This window comes from Arvicanthis niloticus, chromosome 11 (assembly GCF_011762505.2).
Source record: "Arvicanthis niloticus isolate mArvNil1 chromosome 11, mArvNil1.pat.X, whole genome shotgun sequence".
Lineage (NCBI taxonomy): Eukaryota > Metazoa > Chordata > Mammalia > Rodentia > Muridae > Arvicanthis > Arvicanthis niloticus.
Genome location: NC_047668.1, coordinates 71,801,905 through 71,822,297, shown reverse-complemented (window position 1 = coordinate 71,822,297; position 20,393 = coordinate 71,801,905). Strand labels below are relative to the sequence as shown.

The following is a 20,393-nucleotide window of genomic DNA, read 5'->3' as shown; positions in this document are numbered from 1 at the left end:
CACAGAGAAACCCTGTCTCGAAAAACCAAAAAAAAAAAAAAAAAAAAAAAAACCAAAACAAAAAAACACTAAAGATTTAATTTCTGGAGTTTCATCCCATGATTATGGACGAAGAGCATGGAGAGGGATAGTATAGGCTCAAATGTTTGAATTCTTGGTCCCCAGGTGACACTGTTAGGGAAGGACAAATCGTGTCACTGTGGGTGGGCTTCGAGGTTTCAAAAGACACTCTAGTGCTCTCCCTGCTTCCTGTTTGCAAACAAAAATGTGATCTCAGCTGCTCCTTCTACCACAACGTCACTCCGCCAGCCTAACTAAATGTTTTCTTTTATCATCTGCCCTGGTCGAGATGTCTTATCACAGCAATAGAAAAGTAACTAAGATAAAAGCTCAATGCTGTCGGAACCTTAGCTTCTCTGAAACAGAATTATGAACTTGAGACAATTTCAACAAACTGATTCCACAAAGGCAAGAAGCCCAGAATGGTCAGCCTAGTAATGGAGAAGAATAAAGTCAGAGGGCAGACATGAATTCTAAGACTCACTATAAGCTACAGCAATCAGGACAATATAGAATCAGTTAAGTAAGAAATCGGCCATTAGAACAGACTGTGGAGCCTGGAAAGGGGCCCATAAAAACATAGCTATGCAATAGTTTACCAGGGAATAGCTAATACAAAGAGGTAAACATAACTCTTTCTACAAGTAGTGCTGGGACAGCTGACCTTCGAATACAACAACAAAACAAGCGAGCGAGACCCTCAGCTCAGACATAAAAGTGAGCTCAAAATGGGTCAATAGACCAAATATAAGATGCAAAACTATGCAGCTTCCAGAAAATAACAGGGGAGCCTTGGGTGACCTTGAGTATGGACGTATCATTTTAGGTATGTCATCAGTGTCCTGATTTATCAGGAAGACAGACAGACAGACAGACCGACAGACAGACAGACAGACAGACAGAAAATAATAGCTAATGGTGAGCAAGACTTCAATAAAACAACTCTGCTCTGCAAAAGACAGCTAAAGCAAAGGAGTTGACAGGCCACAGATTGGAGAAATGTTATTTGCAAAATATGTCTCTTATTAGGGCCTAGTATCCAAATTAGACAACACCCAAAACTCAGCAATGCAATTAAAAATAGGCAAAAATATGTGGGTGGAAACCTCCCCATGATACTCAGATGGCAAATATATGAGGATATTGTACATATTATGCAATATTAGGGTTTAATTCAATTAGATTAATTCAATTAATTTCTAGTTAGGGTTTTTTTTTAACCTTTGTGCTATCTCTCCAGCAAGTTAGGGTTACCATTGCTGTAATAAACCACCATGACCAATGCAGCTTGGGGAGGGAAGGGCTTATTTGGCTTATACTTCCACATTACAGTTCAATGTGGAGGAAAGTTAAGACAGGAACTCAAGTACAGCAGGAACCTGGAGGCAGGAGCTGATGCAGAGGCCATGGAGGATGCTGCTTACTGGCTTGCTCACATGGCTTGCCTAGCTTTCTTATAGAACCGATGACCACCAGCCCAGTGGTGGCCTCATCTACAGTGAGCTGGGCCCTTCCACATCAATCACTAATTAAGAAAATGCCCTACAGGCTTGCATGATCTTATGGAGGCATTTTCTGATTTGAGGGTCCCTTCTCTCTGATGACTCTGGCTTTGTATCAAGTTGACATAAAACTAGCCAGCACAGAGGAGATGAGGAGGCAGCTTAGCGGGTAAGAGCACTTTCCCTGTAACCATGCAGACTTGAGACCAAGGCCCTAGCAACCTAGTAAAACTCTGGGTGGCAAGTGATAAAAGAGGAGGCCTGAAGGCTTGTGTTCATGTCCACTTGTATACACAAGAATGCACACCCATAATCATGTGTGTGCAACACACACACACACACACACACACACACACACACAGAGAGAGAGAGAGAGAGAGAGAGAGAGAGAGAGAGAGAGAGAGAGAGCGTTATACCATTCTATTAATATTAAAATGGACAAAAACAGTACTGACAACAGCCAGTACTGTTCAACATGTGAGATGTAAAACCCTCATTCATTTCTAGTTCAGGGGTGAGGGAAGAGCAGCAGAGCCATTTTAGCTATTTAGACAACTCAGTAGCCCCTCATGCTCCCCAAAATTCTCTTTTCTATATAACCCAGCAAGTAAGTACACAACTGGTACTCTTTATACCTGAATCAGTTAAAAATTTACTTACACCAAAAACCTGCCCGTGGACGCTCTCAGCATCATCCGACACAGGGGACTCTTAGGGCAGTGGTGTCCTCCTGCCTCGTTTGCCACAGTGCTGGATGCGTGTCACTGTAGAACTGTCCAGTTTCACAGATCTTCTGATGCCCACCATAAGCCTCAGTGTAAACATGGTGATAGCATGTTGGCACAGGTCCACCAATGTGAACCGATGGGTCACTCTGGCATGGAACACTCATGGTGGGCCTATGAGTGTGTGGGGACAGGGCTCTATGTCTCTACACTCCTGCTCAGCTTTGCTGTGAGACCCAAGCTTCCCTAAAATCTAAAGTCAATAAAGCAATTAAGAAACTGCTTGTATCAAACAAAGCAGGTGAGGCTAGGCCTTCTGCTTGCTCCATGAGGGTGACCACTGGACTGGAGTGGGCACAGCATAGAAGTTTCAGCCTAATGGATGTCCCAGAATGAAGGCAGTGTGGGAATGTGCAGAAGTTTTCTCAGTTATAAAAACAAACAAGAAAACATTACCATAGCCCTCTGGGTCTGGACCAGATATCACTAAGAAGGTCTGAGCATTCTGAGGCAGAACACATAGTCCAGGACACTTTGTTTCTGCTTGGCTTTCCACCCCTCCCCCATTAGCAAGTCAGTAACACCTCTCCAGTCCTGCCTGCCCAACAACACTGGGCAGCACTCTCTTGCCCAAGAGCAACTAACTCATTTGTTCAGTTTAACCGCTGGCGCCCTCTGGTGTTGAGATGTCAGATGTGTTCTTTCCCATTGGTAGGTTAGTGAGCTGGTGGTTTTAAAGAGGACCTTTAAGAGGACTCTGCCTTTCTTCAAAACAAAACAAAACAAAACAAAACAAAACAAAACAAAACAAAACAAAACAAAACACCATCCACTCACTTGTCAGACAACTTGAGGAAGTGGCAGAGAAAGGACTCTGAAAAGCCTAGCCTTGGGACAAAGCTGGCTGGGCAAAGGGGCACTGAGTGACTGAGGTACCCACTGAGAGCACAGGCTACTGGAGGCTTTGGTGACACCAGGAGGCCACAGACCAAAAAGTGAAGTGAATGTGCCAGCTGGGACCAAATGAAACCTGAGTGACATTCACATGATGTGGTTGGTCATCAACATCACACACACACACACACACACACACACACACACACACACACGGCTATGAGGGAATACTAAATAATGCTGTGAGCCCCAAACTGCACCCCACTCATGGTCCTGAACTCCTGATCACAATCCATTTGCACTGGCTTCTTAGGGATGAAAATATGCCCAAAAGAAACTTTTGCCTTGTGGGGCCTTTACTTGTTTTAAAGAGCCATGATTTCTCTGTTATGTAGCTTGCATTCCTGGTGAGCTGAGCACCCACTATGTGCAGGTGGGGCTGCAGCAGCAGCGCCATGCCAGATCAGCCTGGGATTTGGGCACATGGACCTGCACCTCTGTATTATGCTCTATAATTGGGGGTGAGGTGGTATTTCTAGTTTTACCTTTCCCAAGCTGATATTAAAGCCAGGCTCACAGTAAGAAAGGAAAGGCTTGTAAATATCATTTTAGAGCAAGCCGACCTTCTGAGGGTGACAACGGAGCCACAGCTGAAGAGGTAACTGGGCCTGTGTGGGCTGTAAGAACGCTTTGTGTCAGCTGAGCTGGTGCTGGCAGATAAGCACATTGTGCACAGAAAGGCTTGGGAAGACGTAAAGCAAGTGCTTTAACAGAGTTACATCTCAGGTAGAAGGTAAAGACGTCGTAAAGTGCACCACTTTATATATGCACATTTTCCCTTAAGTCTTGCTTGACTCATTCACAGGGAGGATGCATCTTTCTATTACTGGTGCACATTTAATTCTAAAAACAAAATTGAAAAAAACTTCATGACGTGAGGTCTAGTGGTTTAAAAGTAACGAAAGCCTGAATTTGGGAACTGATGAGAGTTAAAGTTCTTTTATGTTTTTAAATATTCAAAGTATGTTTGTATTAACAGGGAAGCAGAGGCAGATTTGGGATTGGTGGCATTTGCCTGTAATCCTAACCCTCAGGAGCTGAGGCAGGAGGATTGCAAGTTACAGGCTAGACTGAACTACTATTGAGACTTTGTCTCAGAAAAAGATGGAGGAGAGGAGGAGGGGAGAGGAAGAGTTGGGGGAGGGGGAGGAGGAAGGAAGAAGGGTGATCTGTCTCTCTGCATTAACTCTCTCTATTACATCCAGAAGGCAGAAGAGCAGATGGTGACCTGAGTGCCGTCCAAACCAGGACCATGAGTAGCTCTTCCACTCATAGCCTGTGGTCTACAATTCTGCTAACATTTATCACCTCCTGCAGGCACCATGAGCCTGGGACCACAGGAGTTACTAAGATGGATGTCAGAGAGTATGGGGCCAGGGAAGACCCTCCAAGCTAGCCATTTCCAAAGCACACATTCCTCTTGCCTCAGTGCCTGACAGTGATACAGTCAGCAGACCCCTGACATGCGTGATGAAGCACAGGGCTTTGGCAGAGATGTGCAGACCGGACTGCAGCCTGTGAAGGAGCTCTGTCTCTTGGTATCTTCTGACTCTGGGGTGGCTGGGCTGATATGTACGTGGGGTGCTTAGGCAGTAGGTAATGAGAGGATTTAAATGCCCTATGGATAAATGGCACATTAGTCAAGTTACGCATTAGTGGTAACCTGAACTTCAGAAGCCCATTTCTAGGCTATGGATAATGGCTTTTATGCTCTACAGAATAAGAGCCTGTACCAAAGGGCCTCAGACTGTGTTCAGCCTAGAATCACAGGCCAAGAAAGGAATGAGTCTGTCTATCTGCCTGCTTTAGAGCCAGTATTTTCCTGGCCTTGCTTGAGGAGCTCACCAGCTCAGCAACTGTATAAGCCTGGTCCTTCTGTAGGAAAGGCAGGGAAGGGCCAGCCCAAAGGCCAGAGGCCAGCCCCTGACAGGTTCCTGGCCATGTGCCTGTTATAGCAAATTTATGCTTCATTGTCATTCAACAGAAGCAAAGTTACATAGCACACAACAACACTCCCTTCGCTGTCTGACCACATACAATGCAGACAACGATGGTCCTTGAAGATGATGTCCCTTGAGCATCACAGGCACTGCAGTCTGTCAGTACCGTATGCTCAGTGAGGTCTGCATAATAGCAGCATGACCTCTTAGTCACACTTCTTAGCCAAATCCCTGCCACTAAGTGATACAAGATACAACTGCTGTCTCTTTCCACAACTCCCAACCGACAAAGAGGCGGATCCTGAGAGAGCAAGTGTACGATGCTTGTACCCATGTGGATCAGGTAATTTCAAGCTAATGGTGCAGTGTGACCATGGCCAGCACAATGTCACAGGTCCATCTGTTTAGACTCAAGTTCTTGAGAAACCTGTTTTGCTGAAAACACTAGAACCTGTTTCCAGGAGTAGGACTGGCACCAGAGCTGAGTCCACAGAACTTCCCATGCGCTGTGTGTAACGGGGAGCTGACCTCCAGCCAGGACAGCTCACATGCTTGCAATGGTGAAACCTGGACGAGCCTGCTGAGCAGGAGAGCAGGGCAGAGCTCCGAGGAGTCCCCACATAGGTCTGTGGCTACACTAAGTCTCCCCTCTCTTTTGTTTCGATCTCTCCTTCATTATCATCTTACTGGTCCTCCATGAACTATCCATAGATGGCCACATCCCCATGGCAGAAACTGAGGATCAGAAATAAAGTAACATGTACACATCCCACAGCTGGGTAACAGAAACAGAAGCCTCATCTCAGGTTCCTCTCTCTGTCTCTGCTATGCCACCTCCAAAATGTCTGTTCCAATGAGTAATAACACACCGATGTGACACATGGAAACATATTCAAGGAACCTGAATAAAGGGCCTACTTATGCACATGATCCAGTGTGCACCCAGTATTAGACAGCCATGAACAAAGTAAGATGTTTGCATGGAGAGTATTCTTAGATTAGGTTTTATTTTCTGTCCGGGTATATGAATAAATCATAACTATTTTTAATAAATGTAGTATAGGAAAATAAACAGAATATGGGCGCGCTGATTATTGGAGGGATTTTTCTAAGGCGTTATGGACATTGGAAACCATGGTTGCTGTTTAAAAAAAAAAAGGAAACTAACAATGTTAAAGAGGATGAATTCTTGGTCCATCGCAGGTGACAATGCCCTAGTGTGACTTTCTCCAAGAGTCAGCTCTGAGCAAAGGCTAGAGAGAGAAAACCACCAACTTGTACCTATGCCTTCATCAATCTTCAAAAACTATGCCCTCCCTTCTGGTCCAGTGCCTCTTTTCTTTAAATCTTCCATTTTGTTTTTATTTTGTTTTTTTTTTTTTTGTTTTGTTTTGTTTTGTTTTTTGAGACAGGGTTTCTTTGTGTAGCCCTGGCTGTCCTGGAACTCTCTCTGTAGACCAGGCTGGCCTCGAACTCAGAAATCCACCTGCCTCTGCCTCCCAAGTGCTAGGATTAAAGTCGTGCACCACCACTGCCTGCCAAATCTTCCATTTTGTTTTCCCCCAGTTGCAGACACTTTGAGGCACAGCCATGAGTTCCTTGTCATGTTTCCTTCACACTCCTGACCACTTTCTTCCAAGAGAGGTCTTAACAGGCAAACGGTCAGGAGACAATCAACAGTTTATCAAGGGTATGTGGGCAATACTCCAGCCAAATCTGGAACCCACTTTAGAAAGAAATGCTACAGGGACAGAATGTTTTTCACAAAAGCGAGAAACAAATGAGGGAGACATGGGTATTGGACTGGAGGTTCAGGAAGAGACTCACCTTTACACTGCAAGCCCTGCCGCAAGAGGCCCCAGAGCAGGGAGCCACAGTGGTCACAGAACGTGGGGACCTTGTAGTTGTGGATCCCGAACTTGTGGGGCATGTTGACGCTGAACCGTTGGGAGCCCACCTGCAGGGACAGAAAGACACACCATCAACACTCAGCCCCTCTGTGCAGCCCATTGCTCCCTGGGTTCCTGGACAGATTCTTAGAGAATCCCATCCTCTGAAGGCACAGATCATTGCAGGCCCGTGAAGGGAACCTCTCCTCTGGCTCAGCCTTCACTTCCTAAATCATCCTAATTCACAGGCAAGACGAGACTGCTTCCTGTGTACGCGCCAAGATTTCAGGCCTCTACATGATCATAACAGACAATTAGCGATGAGCACCTCACACTGAAGTCAGTTACAAGACATCACTGGGTACTATCAACACTGCTGTGTGCAGAGAGGTCTAGCCTGGGAAAGAGAAACTTCCAGCAGATTAAGATGAAACCCAAGATCCCATAAAGTAGCACATGTCTATAGCACAATATGGAAGGTGACTAATAGATCGATGACCACAGGACACTGAATTAAGGCGCTATCGCCTTAAACTCTACCACCACTATAATGGGTGGGGCCACTGGTTCCTCAACTTTGCTGACAAGGAATTGAAGGCACTATGGGATTTAGAAACATGCAAAGAGATACAAAGACAGGCCCGTGTCCACATGTGTCCCATTTCAGAGCTCAGGGTTCTAATCCACTCAGCTGCTACTTGTTCATTAGTGAAAAGGAGAAAGGTATAAGACAGAATAGACAGAGAGGACATTGAACAGAAACTCAGGTGTCTGGGCAATGGGCTCAGTTCTAGAAGGTGCCTGGGCAGTGGCTCAGCCTTGGGTTTTCTGGTTCCCCAGGACCTCAAGATTTCTCATCTGGAAGTAAGAATAGTCTCTCTGCCCCACCCAATGTCATAGGAGAGTGAGGCCAGCAAACTAATGGAGGAGAAGCAAAGGGGACATGAAGGTTTCTACAGAGCCAAGAGTTAACAGTTAGCACCTATAACCTTCGACTCTCCTCAGAACCTCCTAAGAGCTGCTCCCTGCCCACCTGGTGAGGCAGCCACATGAAGCAGCCCTTTTCAGATAGGGCAGAAAAGCCAGGGAAGAAAGATGCACTTCTGACCCTGGGAATCAGGGAGAGGGTGGTATATAGGGTGCCTTGGATCACCAGCTGGATGTGGCACAGAAGGCCCCCTTGGAGGATTCAGGAACAGTGAGAGCTGGATATAGACACTGATCAGGGTGTAGACATGAAGCCATGCCTGTGGTGTCTCCTGTTAGCCAGCTCTCACAAATGGTTGGTCCTCCCATGGAGCCAGAATGCTACTAATACCTCTCTCATCTATTGGTCATCCATTAGGGTCCCGTCAGAGTACACGTTTTCTAGCAGTTTTGAGAATAATTGTGCCCAACCTTAGATTTATGGCATATGAGTGTTGTGTGTGTCAACCATACATGTCCCTTTCTGACTCCTAAAACTGGATGAGGTCATTGTCCATTCTATTCCTGCAGTTCTAAAGACATGGTAGACAAATATGAGAAGAGAAGCTAACCTACCAGGAATAATTTAATAAAGGTATGAATGGCAGAGCAAGGTGAAGAGGTAGGAAAGTCCCCCCCCCCCAGGTGGTCAGGAGGCCTTTATGGGGTTGGAGACAGCTGTATAAATCTCTGTAGGGATCAACAAAGATTCCAAGGTATCAGAACAGTAAGAAGATAATGAGATGGCGAGAAACACATACAAGAACATGCCAGAGTCAAATGGAGAAGCAAACACTAAGACAACACACACACACACACACACACACACACACACACACACACACACACACGTAGACATGTCCATGGGGGTATGTGTGCGCATATAGAGAGAACTGAAAGATTCAAAAACAGACAAAAGCTGAGGCAACAGGAAGACGGGGCATTCCTGTTTACTGCACCAGCAAGAAGTACACAGACAGACAGACAGACAGACAAGCAACTGGCCAAGAGCTCACGGTGGGAAAGAAAACATCCAAGGTGCCCACCCATTATCAGAACACTCTGTTTGTTTTTATTTGATATGGAGCCTTTCTACGGAGCCCAAGCTGGCTTCAAACTCACTATTAAAGTAGAGCATTTTTGAATAGAGGGTGTTAGAAATGAAGCACTTGGAGCTGCAAGTGTTTGTGGTGTGTGTGTAGACGTGTGTATCTACATTTATTATACTAAAGCTAGTGACTCAAAGGAATGAATTCATGACTTTACACCCAAAGAAAGGCACTCGGTGATAACAAAAGCATGCTAGCCTCCAGAAGCACAGGGGCAGTGGTGGGGACGCCAGGATGGGTATCAACCCCATCATTCTAAGAAGCCCCATTCTTGAGACTCTGACCATTGTCTCTGGGGATACAGGCCACATTCAGGAGCACACCTCGTTAGAGACATCACTGCTCAATCTGTCAAGAAAGATAGAAGGAAGCATCCAGTGTCAGACTAAATGGTAACTGTGTGCTTCTAATCTTAGCTCTGAACTTTGCAAAGCCCAGAGTATTATGGGACATGTCCCTACCACAAAGTGAGGAAAAGCATCAGAAACCTGAGGTTCCCAGGCGATGAGACCTGTGAGAACCATGGAGTCAGGATCAGGGTTTATGTGTTCTTTGCCTCCACTGAACAGGGCACAATGCCTGCCATGCAGGAAGTGCCATGTCCAGTAAATAAGTCAATGGAATATCCACAGGAAGGAAGTCAGGCAGTAAAGCATGCTATCTCCCTCTCCATCCACATGTGAAAGCAATGACAGTAGCCATAAACTGCAGGTTATGCTCTAAGGTCAAGAGTCAGGAGAAATAGCTGCTGGGTCGTACTATATTTTTTCTTCCTTGAGACTGGGTCTCATATATCTCAGGCTGGCCTTGAACTCAGCATGCAGCCCAAAATAACCCTGAACTTCTGTCCCTCTGTCTCTTATCTTCCTAGTGTTGGGATTTCAGGTGTGCACCACTGTGTTTGAGTTATGTGGTGCAGGGATTGAACCTAGGGCCTTCTGCATGCTAGACACTCTACCAACTGAGCTATATTGCAGTCTCTAGATTTCACATTTAACCAGGCCAACGAAACAGATGTGTACACAGCTGTGGGGATCAGGTCTCAGTTTACCCTCAGGAGCACAGAAAGCTCAGTCACAGCCTTGCTCCTTGCTGCTTTCAGAGGCAACACAGAAGCAAGAGAAGACTCGGGGATGAGAAAGGTCCTGGACGCAAAATTCCCACTTGGCTGACACTTTTTAGGAAATAGGTGGAAGTCACTTTGGGACTCAGATTATATGCTCAGTTCACTCTAAAGTCAGGTATCTAATCCTTCTGGGGTGCCTCTGACCTGATTCTAGTGACCTATGACTATGTGGTACTCACTGCACTGGGAATTACTGGAAGCATACCTTTGAAATTCATGTTCTGGGCACAGATAACCCCTGTACATATCAGTACACCTGCCATCCCCCTCCCCGCCCCAGGAAGATCTTCTAGTTTACTAGTGGGACTGCTATCGGATTAGCCCTTCTCAACCTGTGGGTTTTGACCCCCAGAGGCACAGGGTGGGTAGTTCTAATGACCCTTTTATATGGGTCAACTGAGGTTACTAGAAAATACAGATATCTACAGTATAACTAACAACAGTGGCAAAACTACAGTTATGAAGCAGCAACAAAAATAATTTACTGGTTGGGGGTCACCTCGACATGAGGAAGCATATTAAATAGTCACAGCCTTAGGAAGGTTGAGAATCACGGATCCTGAGTCTTAGGGGAAACCTGGATCCCATGTGGAATTCTACATTTCCATAGCTCTAGAAATTTCCTTAAAACCAGTCTGACCCAGGTTTCTAAACAAAGAGACAGAGAGTCAAGCCTCAAGCTTTAAGACAGACCAGATCACCTGGGTCTGAATGTGGCCAGCTCTTTTTCATAGTAGCTGTGTCTTGGGCAAGTTTTGTGACCATTTTGGTGCTCCCAGGCTCTCTGTGCTAAGATGATGACAGTAATGCCTGCTGTGGCATTAAATAAAATGTGTTAAAGTGCTCCTGAGCCAGCCACAGTAAGTGCTCAACGACACTGTTCCAATCTCCATCTCCTAAGTACTGTTGCATTATTCCCTCCACTCTGGTTCTGACCACCTCATTAAGGTACGGCTCCTGCTGTGTGATGATTATTGCTTGCACATGGACTTATCATTGGGCCATTTCAGTATTCCAATGAGGTAATGAAACAAGACTCTCCATTTCAAAGCCAGGCATCGGGGTACATGCCTTTAACCCTAGCACTTGGGCAACAGAAGTGAGTTAGAGGCAGGCTGCACAATGAGTTCAGAGCAGCAGGAGCTCCATAGAGACCCTGCCTGATAGATAGATAGATAGATAGATAGATAGATAGATAGATAGATAGATAGATAGATAGACTGATAGACAAATAGACAGACAGACAGACAGACAGACAGACAGACAGACAGACTGACAGACAGACAGACAGACAGACAGACAGACAGACAGACTGATAGACAAATAGACAGACAGATAGATAGATAGATAGATAGATAGACAGACAGACTGATAGATAGACAGATAGACAAATAGACAGATAGACAGACAGGCAGACAAACAGATAGACAGACAGACAGACAGACAGACAGACAGACAGACAGACAGACCTCCACATTTCCCTCATGCTCTTCAGCTCTAGGCTCTCGCTTCACTTGGGTAAAGCTAAGTGTTGTGCTCATGCAATAGATGGTGCTTCAAGCCAACAGGCGGTGGCCAACTCCCTTCATTTTTGCTCAACACACTGAAGACAACGGCAGGAGCTCAGAGAGATAAGACTCCCATGGGGATCACATCAGGGGCAGACAAGGGAGAGGCCAGTAAGGAAGAAAGCACAGAATTCCAGCTGTAAATATTTACCTCATCAGGAGTTTCCTGTTTCTTTAGCCCAGCGCACTTCGTAATAATGAGCTCATGACATCGCTTGTGGACGACGCAAGTGCAAACTGTCAATGATAAGAACAGAAGAAGCTTCAGTGGTAATCGGGGCCAGCAAGATCCCACCCCCAAGATCTAATCAGGTCTCAGTGGGGACACGGCCAGAGCTGTTGCCTTTTCTGACAATGTCCTAACCTAAAAGAATCCCCTCCTCAAGCCTTTAATGCAATGTTTCAAAAATATTCTGCCAGTAGGACCATGGTGCTTCCTGAGTGCCTGAAGGATGAAAGCAATATTCAAAGGGCGCTGGAAGCTTTGAGAAGGCTACTCAGCTTTCCTGATGCCTTGGCCAAGGTCAGGGACCACCCTCCGCCAACTCTCCACGGAGCCCTCACTATTAAAGGTTCTGTACTGTCCTTCATTTCCCACTCAGGGCCATGACACAAGGACATGACCGCATCTCATTTCTACCTTCCTGTGCAACCTGACCTTGTCTGTTGTAGCCAATTAGCTAGAGAAATGCAATCATCGACACCTCAAGTAAGCTACAAATGTTTAATAATGATTCCACAGTAGAGACCGCGGAGAGATTCAGCAAGAGCCATCCAGGGCTACCAACAAGCTGGTGAGAGGGCACCTTTCAGAAGAGTCTGGGAAAGGGGAGTGAGAACACAATAGACCCATACAAGACAGGAGACTCCAGTGAGCCTCTGTTCAAGTGTTGCATCTACATGGGGAGAGGGGGTACTTTTGCCTTCTACCACTATGGCTAAGATGCCATGGGAGGGCACTTACTGGGATGCCAGGAGACAAGCAGTACTTTGGTGATATGTATCATACATGCATAAGAGTGATAGCCAGGCAGTGACAAAGCTGAGGGGCCATATTCCTTGAACAGGATGGACAATGGAACTGTCCAAAGACTGTACATGTTTCCAATCTAGCATGCACCTTCCAGAAGAGATTATCATTTTAAAGCAACCATGGGTTCCAAAAGCTAAGTTCAAAAAATACCTCTTACCTTGACATTGATATCCCTGTTTTCCTATGACACCCCTGAAAGAAAGAAGATGAAATTTTACTAGGTCAAAAGATAAACACACAAAGCTACCCCGTTCTGGCCGCCATCCATGCTGTGCCGACTGCTGTGGAGTCTGCTGAGCAGTGTAATTTCACTATGATTTGCAGGGTCAAGAATGCCTTCCAGAAGGCCAGAGGGACAACTCACTTTGGAGCAGGTACAGGGCCTGCCTGAATCGAGATTTGGTTTTCTGTACAAACACTCACACCAGTTGGGGCAGCAGTGTTCTAGAAAGTCACAAGTAATTCTTCTTGCTCTGGACAGAAACCAGTCAACTAAAACACTCCCCTCCTCATGGGTGAGAAGGTGATTCCCCCAATCCTAGCCCCAGAACATGCAGAGAGAGGGCTCTGTGATGGTAGACAAGGCCTACCATTGGCTGGCATATGCCCTGGGCATCCCAAAGCCTGTGAAGAATTATGGGCAGTCTATAGTTAGGACTAATCGTTCAATTAACCACTAAAAAGCTTCCTTCCATGGTCCCAGCAGGGTCCCCTGGCAAGGTTAGTCAGCCTGGAAACAGCACAGTCCAACCTACTCAGACATATCCCTGCCTCACCGCACCTGAGACTCACGTCTGTTGGCTAGGTTCACACTGGGACTCCCTTGTTTGGATACATGAAGAGGACATGTTAGAAATCTCCCTAGAGTCCTCAGCCCAGAAGTAGGAGCCACAAGTCATCTGGGCCATTCCCAGGAACTCAGGGTGTTCCCAACAGGCTGAGAGAAGATGCAATCAATAAGACCAGCTGTTCACTCACCTTATAACCCAGACAGGAACAGCAGAGATGAACCATCGAGTCAGTGCTGGAGAGAAGCATTGCAGCGTGTGTGTGTGTGTGTGTGTGTGTGTGTGTGTGTGTGTATGCACACATGCACACATGCACGCACGTTTGCATGCACATGGGCTTCTGCTTTAGGTGGGTTTGTCTGAGCTCTGTCACTTCAAGTGGCCATGCCAAACTCAGTGACTTGCTTCATAACAAAGAGTAATACTCATGTCTTCTAGAACTCAAGGGTCCTTCAGAGGCCCAGTTCAGATGCTGATACTGAAACTTGGCACCATCCACACTCCTCAATGAATCCCAGTGTTCTGATCTCTACTTCAGCTTCAAAGAACTCAGAAAATGTGCCAGAAAGTCTGCTTCATTTTAGTTTTTAATATACACAAATAAAATTCATTTTTAAAAATCAGAATCTAACTCCAGTGAAGGTTTGAATTTCATACCCTTACACCAGCTGCTGTGTTAAGAAGCGACATTACTGTCATCTTCAGAAATGTGGAGGCTCTTGACAGTCTCACACTGTGGTGAGACTCAAGGCAAGCAGTACTCTCTCCTTATTGAGGTCTGTCTTTTAAACCTTAATATCAGAGTTCTAAAAAAAGATGATCAAATTACTATAAATTGAGCTCCTAAAGTTAATATACAGTACTTTTGGACTTTAATTAGAGAAATCTCTCCTTTATTTCAAATTAAAATATGACGCTTCTGTCTGGAAGAACATTACTTCATTCATTATTTGCTTTCATGGGAAAGTCAGTCTCTGTCTCTGTCTCTGTCTCTGTCTCTGTCTCTCTGTCTCTCTCTCTCTCTCTCTCTGTCTCTGTCATCTCTGTCTCTCTCGGGACTTACTGTGTAGCTTTGTCTGATCTGGACCTGCTATGTAAATCAGGCTGGCCTTGAACTCAGAGAGCGGCCTGCTTCTGCTTCCTGAGTGCTGGGATCAAAGTCTTGTACCACCATGCCCAGAAGAAAGCCTCTTTCCTTCACATCAGCTCTTCTGATTGACTTTCATTATCTCCCACCTCATGCCTAATTGCCTCCCTTCCCGAGGGACTTACCAGATGAAATCTCTGCAGTGGGAGCAGTAGGTGGGCTGCCGCAAGTAGGTGGCCATGAACTTGTGGCCATTGACCTGGTGGACCCTGCGCCTGACAGCCCCTTGCCGCTTCCTTGGCCGCATCCGCTCCCTGAACACTCGTTCTTCATTGTCTTTAGGGGCTGTGTAGACACAAGCAGAGAGAAGAGCAGTGGTGTTAGTGTACCCCAACACTGACCTTTGGGAAGAGGAGGGCTGGGTGGGAGGGGGTGATGGCCTGAGGAGTCTCAGTGATCAGGCGAAGGAAGTGAGGCCCCTGGGTGGGCGGAGCCGGAATTCACGTACATAGTGTGATCTCTACCTACGTCCTTCTGGTCCATCCCAAACCACAGTGCTCCCAGCTGTCCCATTCCTTCACACCCTCTTTGTTCAACCTACACAGCTTGAGGATCTAGGGGCTCAAAATGTCTTAGCCAACTTTTAAATGGTGTGAGCTTGGCCAATAGGGTTGGACCCATTCACCACAAGTCTCTGCTGGCATGTGTCTCAGTAAATGTGGACTTCACTGTTGCCCACATGGGGTGGCTGCTAGGAACACCAGAATTCACTTGCTGCCCAGTTCCAAGTAGAATCTAATAAATCTAACTTCTTCCTGCTCCCTCATACTCAAATTAGAGCAAGTGACCTTTCTCCAAGGTCAAAAGGAGGAGGGAAGGATAACACAGAAGACAGAGAACATCTCCAAAGCTCAGAAGCACTGATCCAAGAGCATCTAATGAGGTCACCGAAGACAGAGGGAACAGTGACCTGGGGAAGGAGGGGTGTGCTGAGGGCACCCCAGCACTCAGGCAGCCTGGCAGCTGCAGAACACACGCAGCCCCAGACCCAGATGGTAAAGATGGAGACCTGCCTGTCAGAATTTTATTCCTTGGTCTTCAGCCTGTGATTTCTTTTTAACTTGTGGCTATTGTTTCAAATTGTCTCTGATAACTCTGGCTCCCTTTTGAGTACAGAGAGCCAATAATTTCCTACCCTGCTACATGCAGGAACACCTCTGGTGAGTGAACACAGGGCTCTCTTTATGCACGTGTGCATGTATGAGTATGTATGTATGCATGTATGTGCAGACACAGTCAGAGGGTGCATGTGGAGATCAGAGGACAGCTTTCAGGAGTTGGTTCTCTCCTTCCGCCTATCCTGGGGATAGGACTCAGCTGTCAGCTGGCTCCTATACTCACGGGGGCATCTCACTAGGCCTGCGCATTCCCTAGTTCTCTTAAGAAGAAAATAAATAACTGAAAATCCAATCCAATAAGGAGGAATTACTTGTTATAACTTGATCTACAAAAATCTAACCCCCAACCATGGCAGCATGCATCATGGCTTTTTTTTTTTTTTTTTTTTTTTTTTTTTTTTTTTTTTTTTTTAAAAAAACAAAACCCTTTACTTCTTTTATAAAACTCACTGCAAAGCAGTAAATCGGCTTCTAATGCATTTCAGAGGCAATCAGATTTGCAAGTTGCCAGTTATTTGCATCCTGGAAAACTGTTTGCAGTTAAAATGGCGAGAAGTCCAATCTAATTTTCTCAAAGGAACTCGGCCATAACTGTGGCACAGCCTTCTCTGAGAGCTCACTGCTCAGCTTTCTGCAGAGATGTCGCAGAGTTCAATCAAATGTACTGAACTGTGTTCACTCTGATTTAGAGGTGCAATATGGCACCGATGAAGTTAACTGCATTTACTTTCGATACCTCTGGGAAGGGTGATGAATACGGGTGGGAAATTATATAAAGCTATGAAGGTAGGTGAACAGGAGGTGTCTGTGCCTGTCAGGAATACCGCCAAGGGTCACTCCTACACACAGGGTCTGTCTGAATAGAACTTGCTTGGAGATTTCTACTACTTCAGTCCCTGAACACATCTGCCTTGCCTTTTAAGTTACATTTTATGTCAAATGTCTGCGAAGTAACAGGCCATGGAGGCTCAGACATGTAATCCTATGACCCAGGAGGCTGAGACAAGAGGATGGCCGGGGACTTAAGGTCAGCGTAGACTACAAAGTGAAAACTGTCTCCTTCTGTGTGCTCAAACTAGGAGAACCTGGAGAAAGCAGGAAACTAGAAGGAGGTCACTGTAGATAGGGGGCACCTTCTGGGGTGGGGGATGATAGAACACGGGCAGTACTGAAGGAGACTGGTCACTGTGGGGAAAGCTTAAGCCAAGAGCAAAGTGTGAAGATGGGATGAGAGAACAGGGTTGAAGAGTTAACCAGAAGCAAGGATGTATAAAAAAGGCTGCATGGCATCAACACCTACTATCTCTCTTTATCTGTCTGTCTGTCTGTCTGTTTATAGAGGGAGGGGGAGGTTGAGAAGAAGGAGTGATGAGAAGAAGAGAGGAGAAGAAATTATGATGGTGTAGTGTGTGTGTGATTAATAATTAAAAAAGAGGTCACAAATTTGAGAGGGAGCAGGGAGGGGACAGGAGAGGAGCTGGAATGGAGAAGAGGGGGCTGATGTGATACAGTACTCCTGTATGAAATTCTCAAAAATGTAAGCATAAAAATACTTGCAGGAGATATATAAAATATATACTTTTATTAGGAATTTTTAAAATGTAAAACAAAACATTATTGATATCCCACAGATATACCATTTCGTACCTAATAAAGCTAAAGCTTTGTTTTAAAATCACATTATTTGTTACCTGCATGCTGTGAGGAAACTGATTTATTATTCATTCACTGCTAGAGAAAATGACACATGACATAGATTCTCAGGAAGCAAGATTACAATATATAGCAAACACGAACAGATTCACAAAGAGATCTGGTTTGGCAATTTCTTGGGAATTAACTCTGAGTCAATGACTAAATACAAACAAAAGCTATGTAATCGTGAGCTACAGATGTTCCTCACTGCATGGCCAGATTAGTCAACAAAGAGAAAGGACTTGTTTAAGATTAGTACAGTGGTCTAAAGATGTATTACAGCTATAGCAATTCAAAACCATGTGCAAACCAGAGCAACCCGGGAAATGTACAGGACATCTGTACTATAACCTGATCCTGTATCAACCAATAAGGTCAGGGTAACACCAAAGAATTATACCATGCTAGAACAATTGGTTAGTATTTTTTATAAAACTGCTCTCCGGTGCCCTTTTCAAAGGTTTTTTGTTTTTGTTTTCTTAAATGCCTAAATCATCAAGTAATTCACTGGCTCCCTAGTGGTCTGGTGCCTCCCTGGAAGGAACGGAGGAGTCCTGGATAGTAGGAAAGAGAACACATTTCATACCCATTCATTTATGCATCCTTTGCTTCCTCCACTCACCGATTCATAGGTAGGGTCTTGCTATGGCCATTCTAGAATTTGCTCTGTAGTCCAGACTGGCCTTGAATGTACAATCACTTCCACAGTGCTAAGACCTCAGGTGTGTACTACTACACCTGGCCACAAGAGGGCAAACTCAAGCAGGAAGTCAGCTTTTCCCCTTTACCTGTTCAGTTACATGCCAGAGTCACAGTGGAATTTCTGGTATCCAGGAAAAAGTCTTTACACTCAGGAAGGAAACACTGAATAAAAACATCCCCAGGCTCCTAGCCTGGGAAACTGATAAGTTACCCAAGGTGCCCCTTAACACCTCTAGCTGGCTGAAGGATTCTCCCTGCTGTCTCTGAATGCACTGTGCCATACTCAGCTGGTTCTTTGCCTAGAGGACACAGGCAGTTCTCAGATGTCTAATTTATGACTTTATCTGCCAGACAGTAGAGAGGATTCCCAAAAAGTTAGGGAAAGGCTATCACTTAGTGTGGTGACTTGGTAAAACTTTCTGTGGAAAGAGAGAATCTGACTGGTCTGAGAGAACAGGAACCCATGAAAGCACAAACCGAGCAGTGATATCTTCAGTAATCCCAAACCCCAAACATTCCAGGAATGCCTTCTAATTCCTCCAAACAGTTTGTAAACTTCAAACTCCTGGAACCTTTTACACCAGTAAAATTAAGCAGCCTCAACGTGAAGAGCCATCTATAAGAGGCTGCAAATGGGTTGATACAAAAAGCAAAAAGAACTATGCACTGTGTAGCGACTCATCTGTGCATCTAAACTTAATCAACCCCTTTCCCTGGTGGAAGGGATCCCTTTCCTTACAGACTTTCGGAATACTTGGGAACTCACAAAGGGGCAGGCCTGCCATCAAACACTATACCCTTCTTGCTGGCAGGCGGGTACTGAAGGATTCAACACCTTAAACATCTTCATTGTCTTCTCTCTTTCCACTCAAAAGCAGCTGGAAGTGAAGACTGCCTCTTGTGTGAGGTCACAAGCATCCTCAACATTAATCCTTTGGAGATATTTTTCAGTTTACAAAAACCTAGCAGGAAATTCTCGCTTGTGTCAGGCTATGGATTTCTGGGTGTTTCCAGGCTGTGTATGACAGGGACTGCCAAATTTGAGGGTTGACTCTCACCTGGATCAGAACCAACAGGTACGCTGGCCAATGCTGGGCATTGCTGTTACTGCTCATTGCAGGATTACCCCTGAGGCATACAGGGACAGTTCTTTAAGCACATTGTAGAGGTTTCTTTCTGAGCTCCCTCTAATGACTCCCCTTTTTACAATGTATTTGAAGTAAGTGTCAGGATAGGCCAACTTTTTGCCTTTGTTGCAAACTTTGAAATTTCTGCACAGATCATTAATCTCTTTCAGTTTCTGGGTTTGTTTGTTTTTCGTTGTTTTGTTTTTTTAATCTCTCACTGGAGAGAGAAGCAATGGCCAGCTCAAACACGGGTCCAGAAGGAGCAGTGCTGTGATTCTTAATCTTATCAATCCGACTGGACCTGGAGTCACCTAGGGACACATCTCTAGATGTAGTTGTGAGCAGATCTCTAATGAGGTCTAACAGAGGTGGAATGACTCACTGTGAACATAGTTGACACCACCCGGGCTGGGTCCAAGATTAAATAAAAAAGAGCCGGTAATCTGAGCACAGACATTCAACTCTGACCCTTGACTGTGGATACAATGTAACCAGCTCATGCTGCCAACCACCATGCCTTCCCACCATGATAGCATATTTCCCGTTTAAACTTTGAGCTAAATAAAACTTCATTAAGTTACATGGTCAGGTGTTAGTCATGCTGGGGCCTGGGGAATGCTCAACCTCTGGGAGTCCTTTTAGGTTTGCTCTTCCATAGTTCCCTGGTCTGGGCATATGGACTTGACTGGCAATGCCAATGGGAAGGAACAAAGCAACCACACAAAATGAAATCCCGAAGGTATTGAAAAAGGTGGCATCTCTTATTTTCCATGAGAAAAGTGGGTGTCACTGTTTTCAAGTGAACAAATACTTCATGACAATGAGTTTTAAATATTAAGTAAATATTTATGTGGAGCCAAAGAATATGGCCTGCATATTGTACTCACACAATACATTAAAAAAAAAAAAAACCTTCAAGTTCAAAACAGGAAAGAGGAAGCAGC

At 45.3% G+C, this 20,393-nt stretch overlaps 1 protein-coding gene across 3 annotated transcripts in view; it reads right to left on the bottom strand.

The window, feature by feature from the left end:
• Prkce (protein kinase C epsilon) overlaps positions 1-20,393 on the bottom strand; it is a 486,892-nt gene that overhangs the window by 171,931 nt on the left and 294,568 nt on the right. For all 3 annotated transcript variants that reach the window (XM_076942406.1, XM_076942405.1, XM_076942408.1), the window contains 4 exons: positions 14,933-15,092; positions 13,030-13,064; positions 11,991-12,076; positions 7,009-7,138 (listed from right to left, as the gene is read on the bottom strand). In XM_076942406.1, the coding sequence (XP_076798521.1) occupies positions 7,009-7,138; positions 11,991-12,076; positions 13,030-13,064; positions 14,933-15,092 (411 nt within the window). The remainder of the gene's footprint in view (positions 1-7,008; positions 7,139-11,990; positions 12,077-13,029; positions 13,065-14,932; positions 15,093-20,393) is intronic.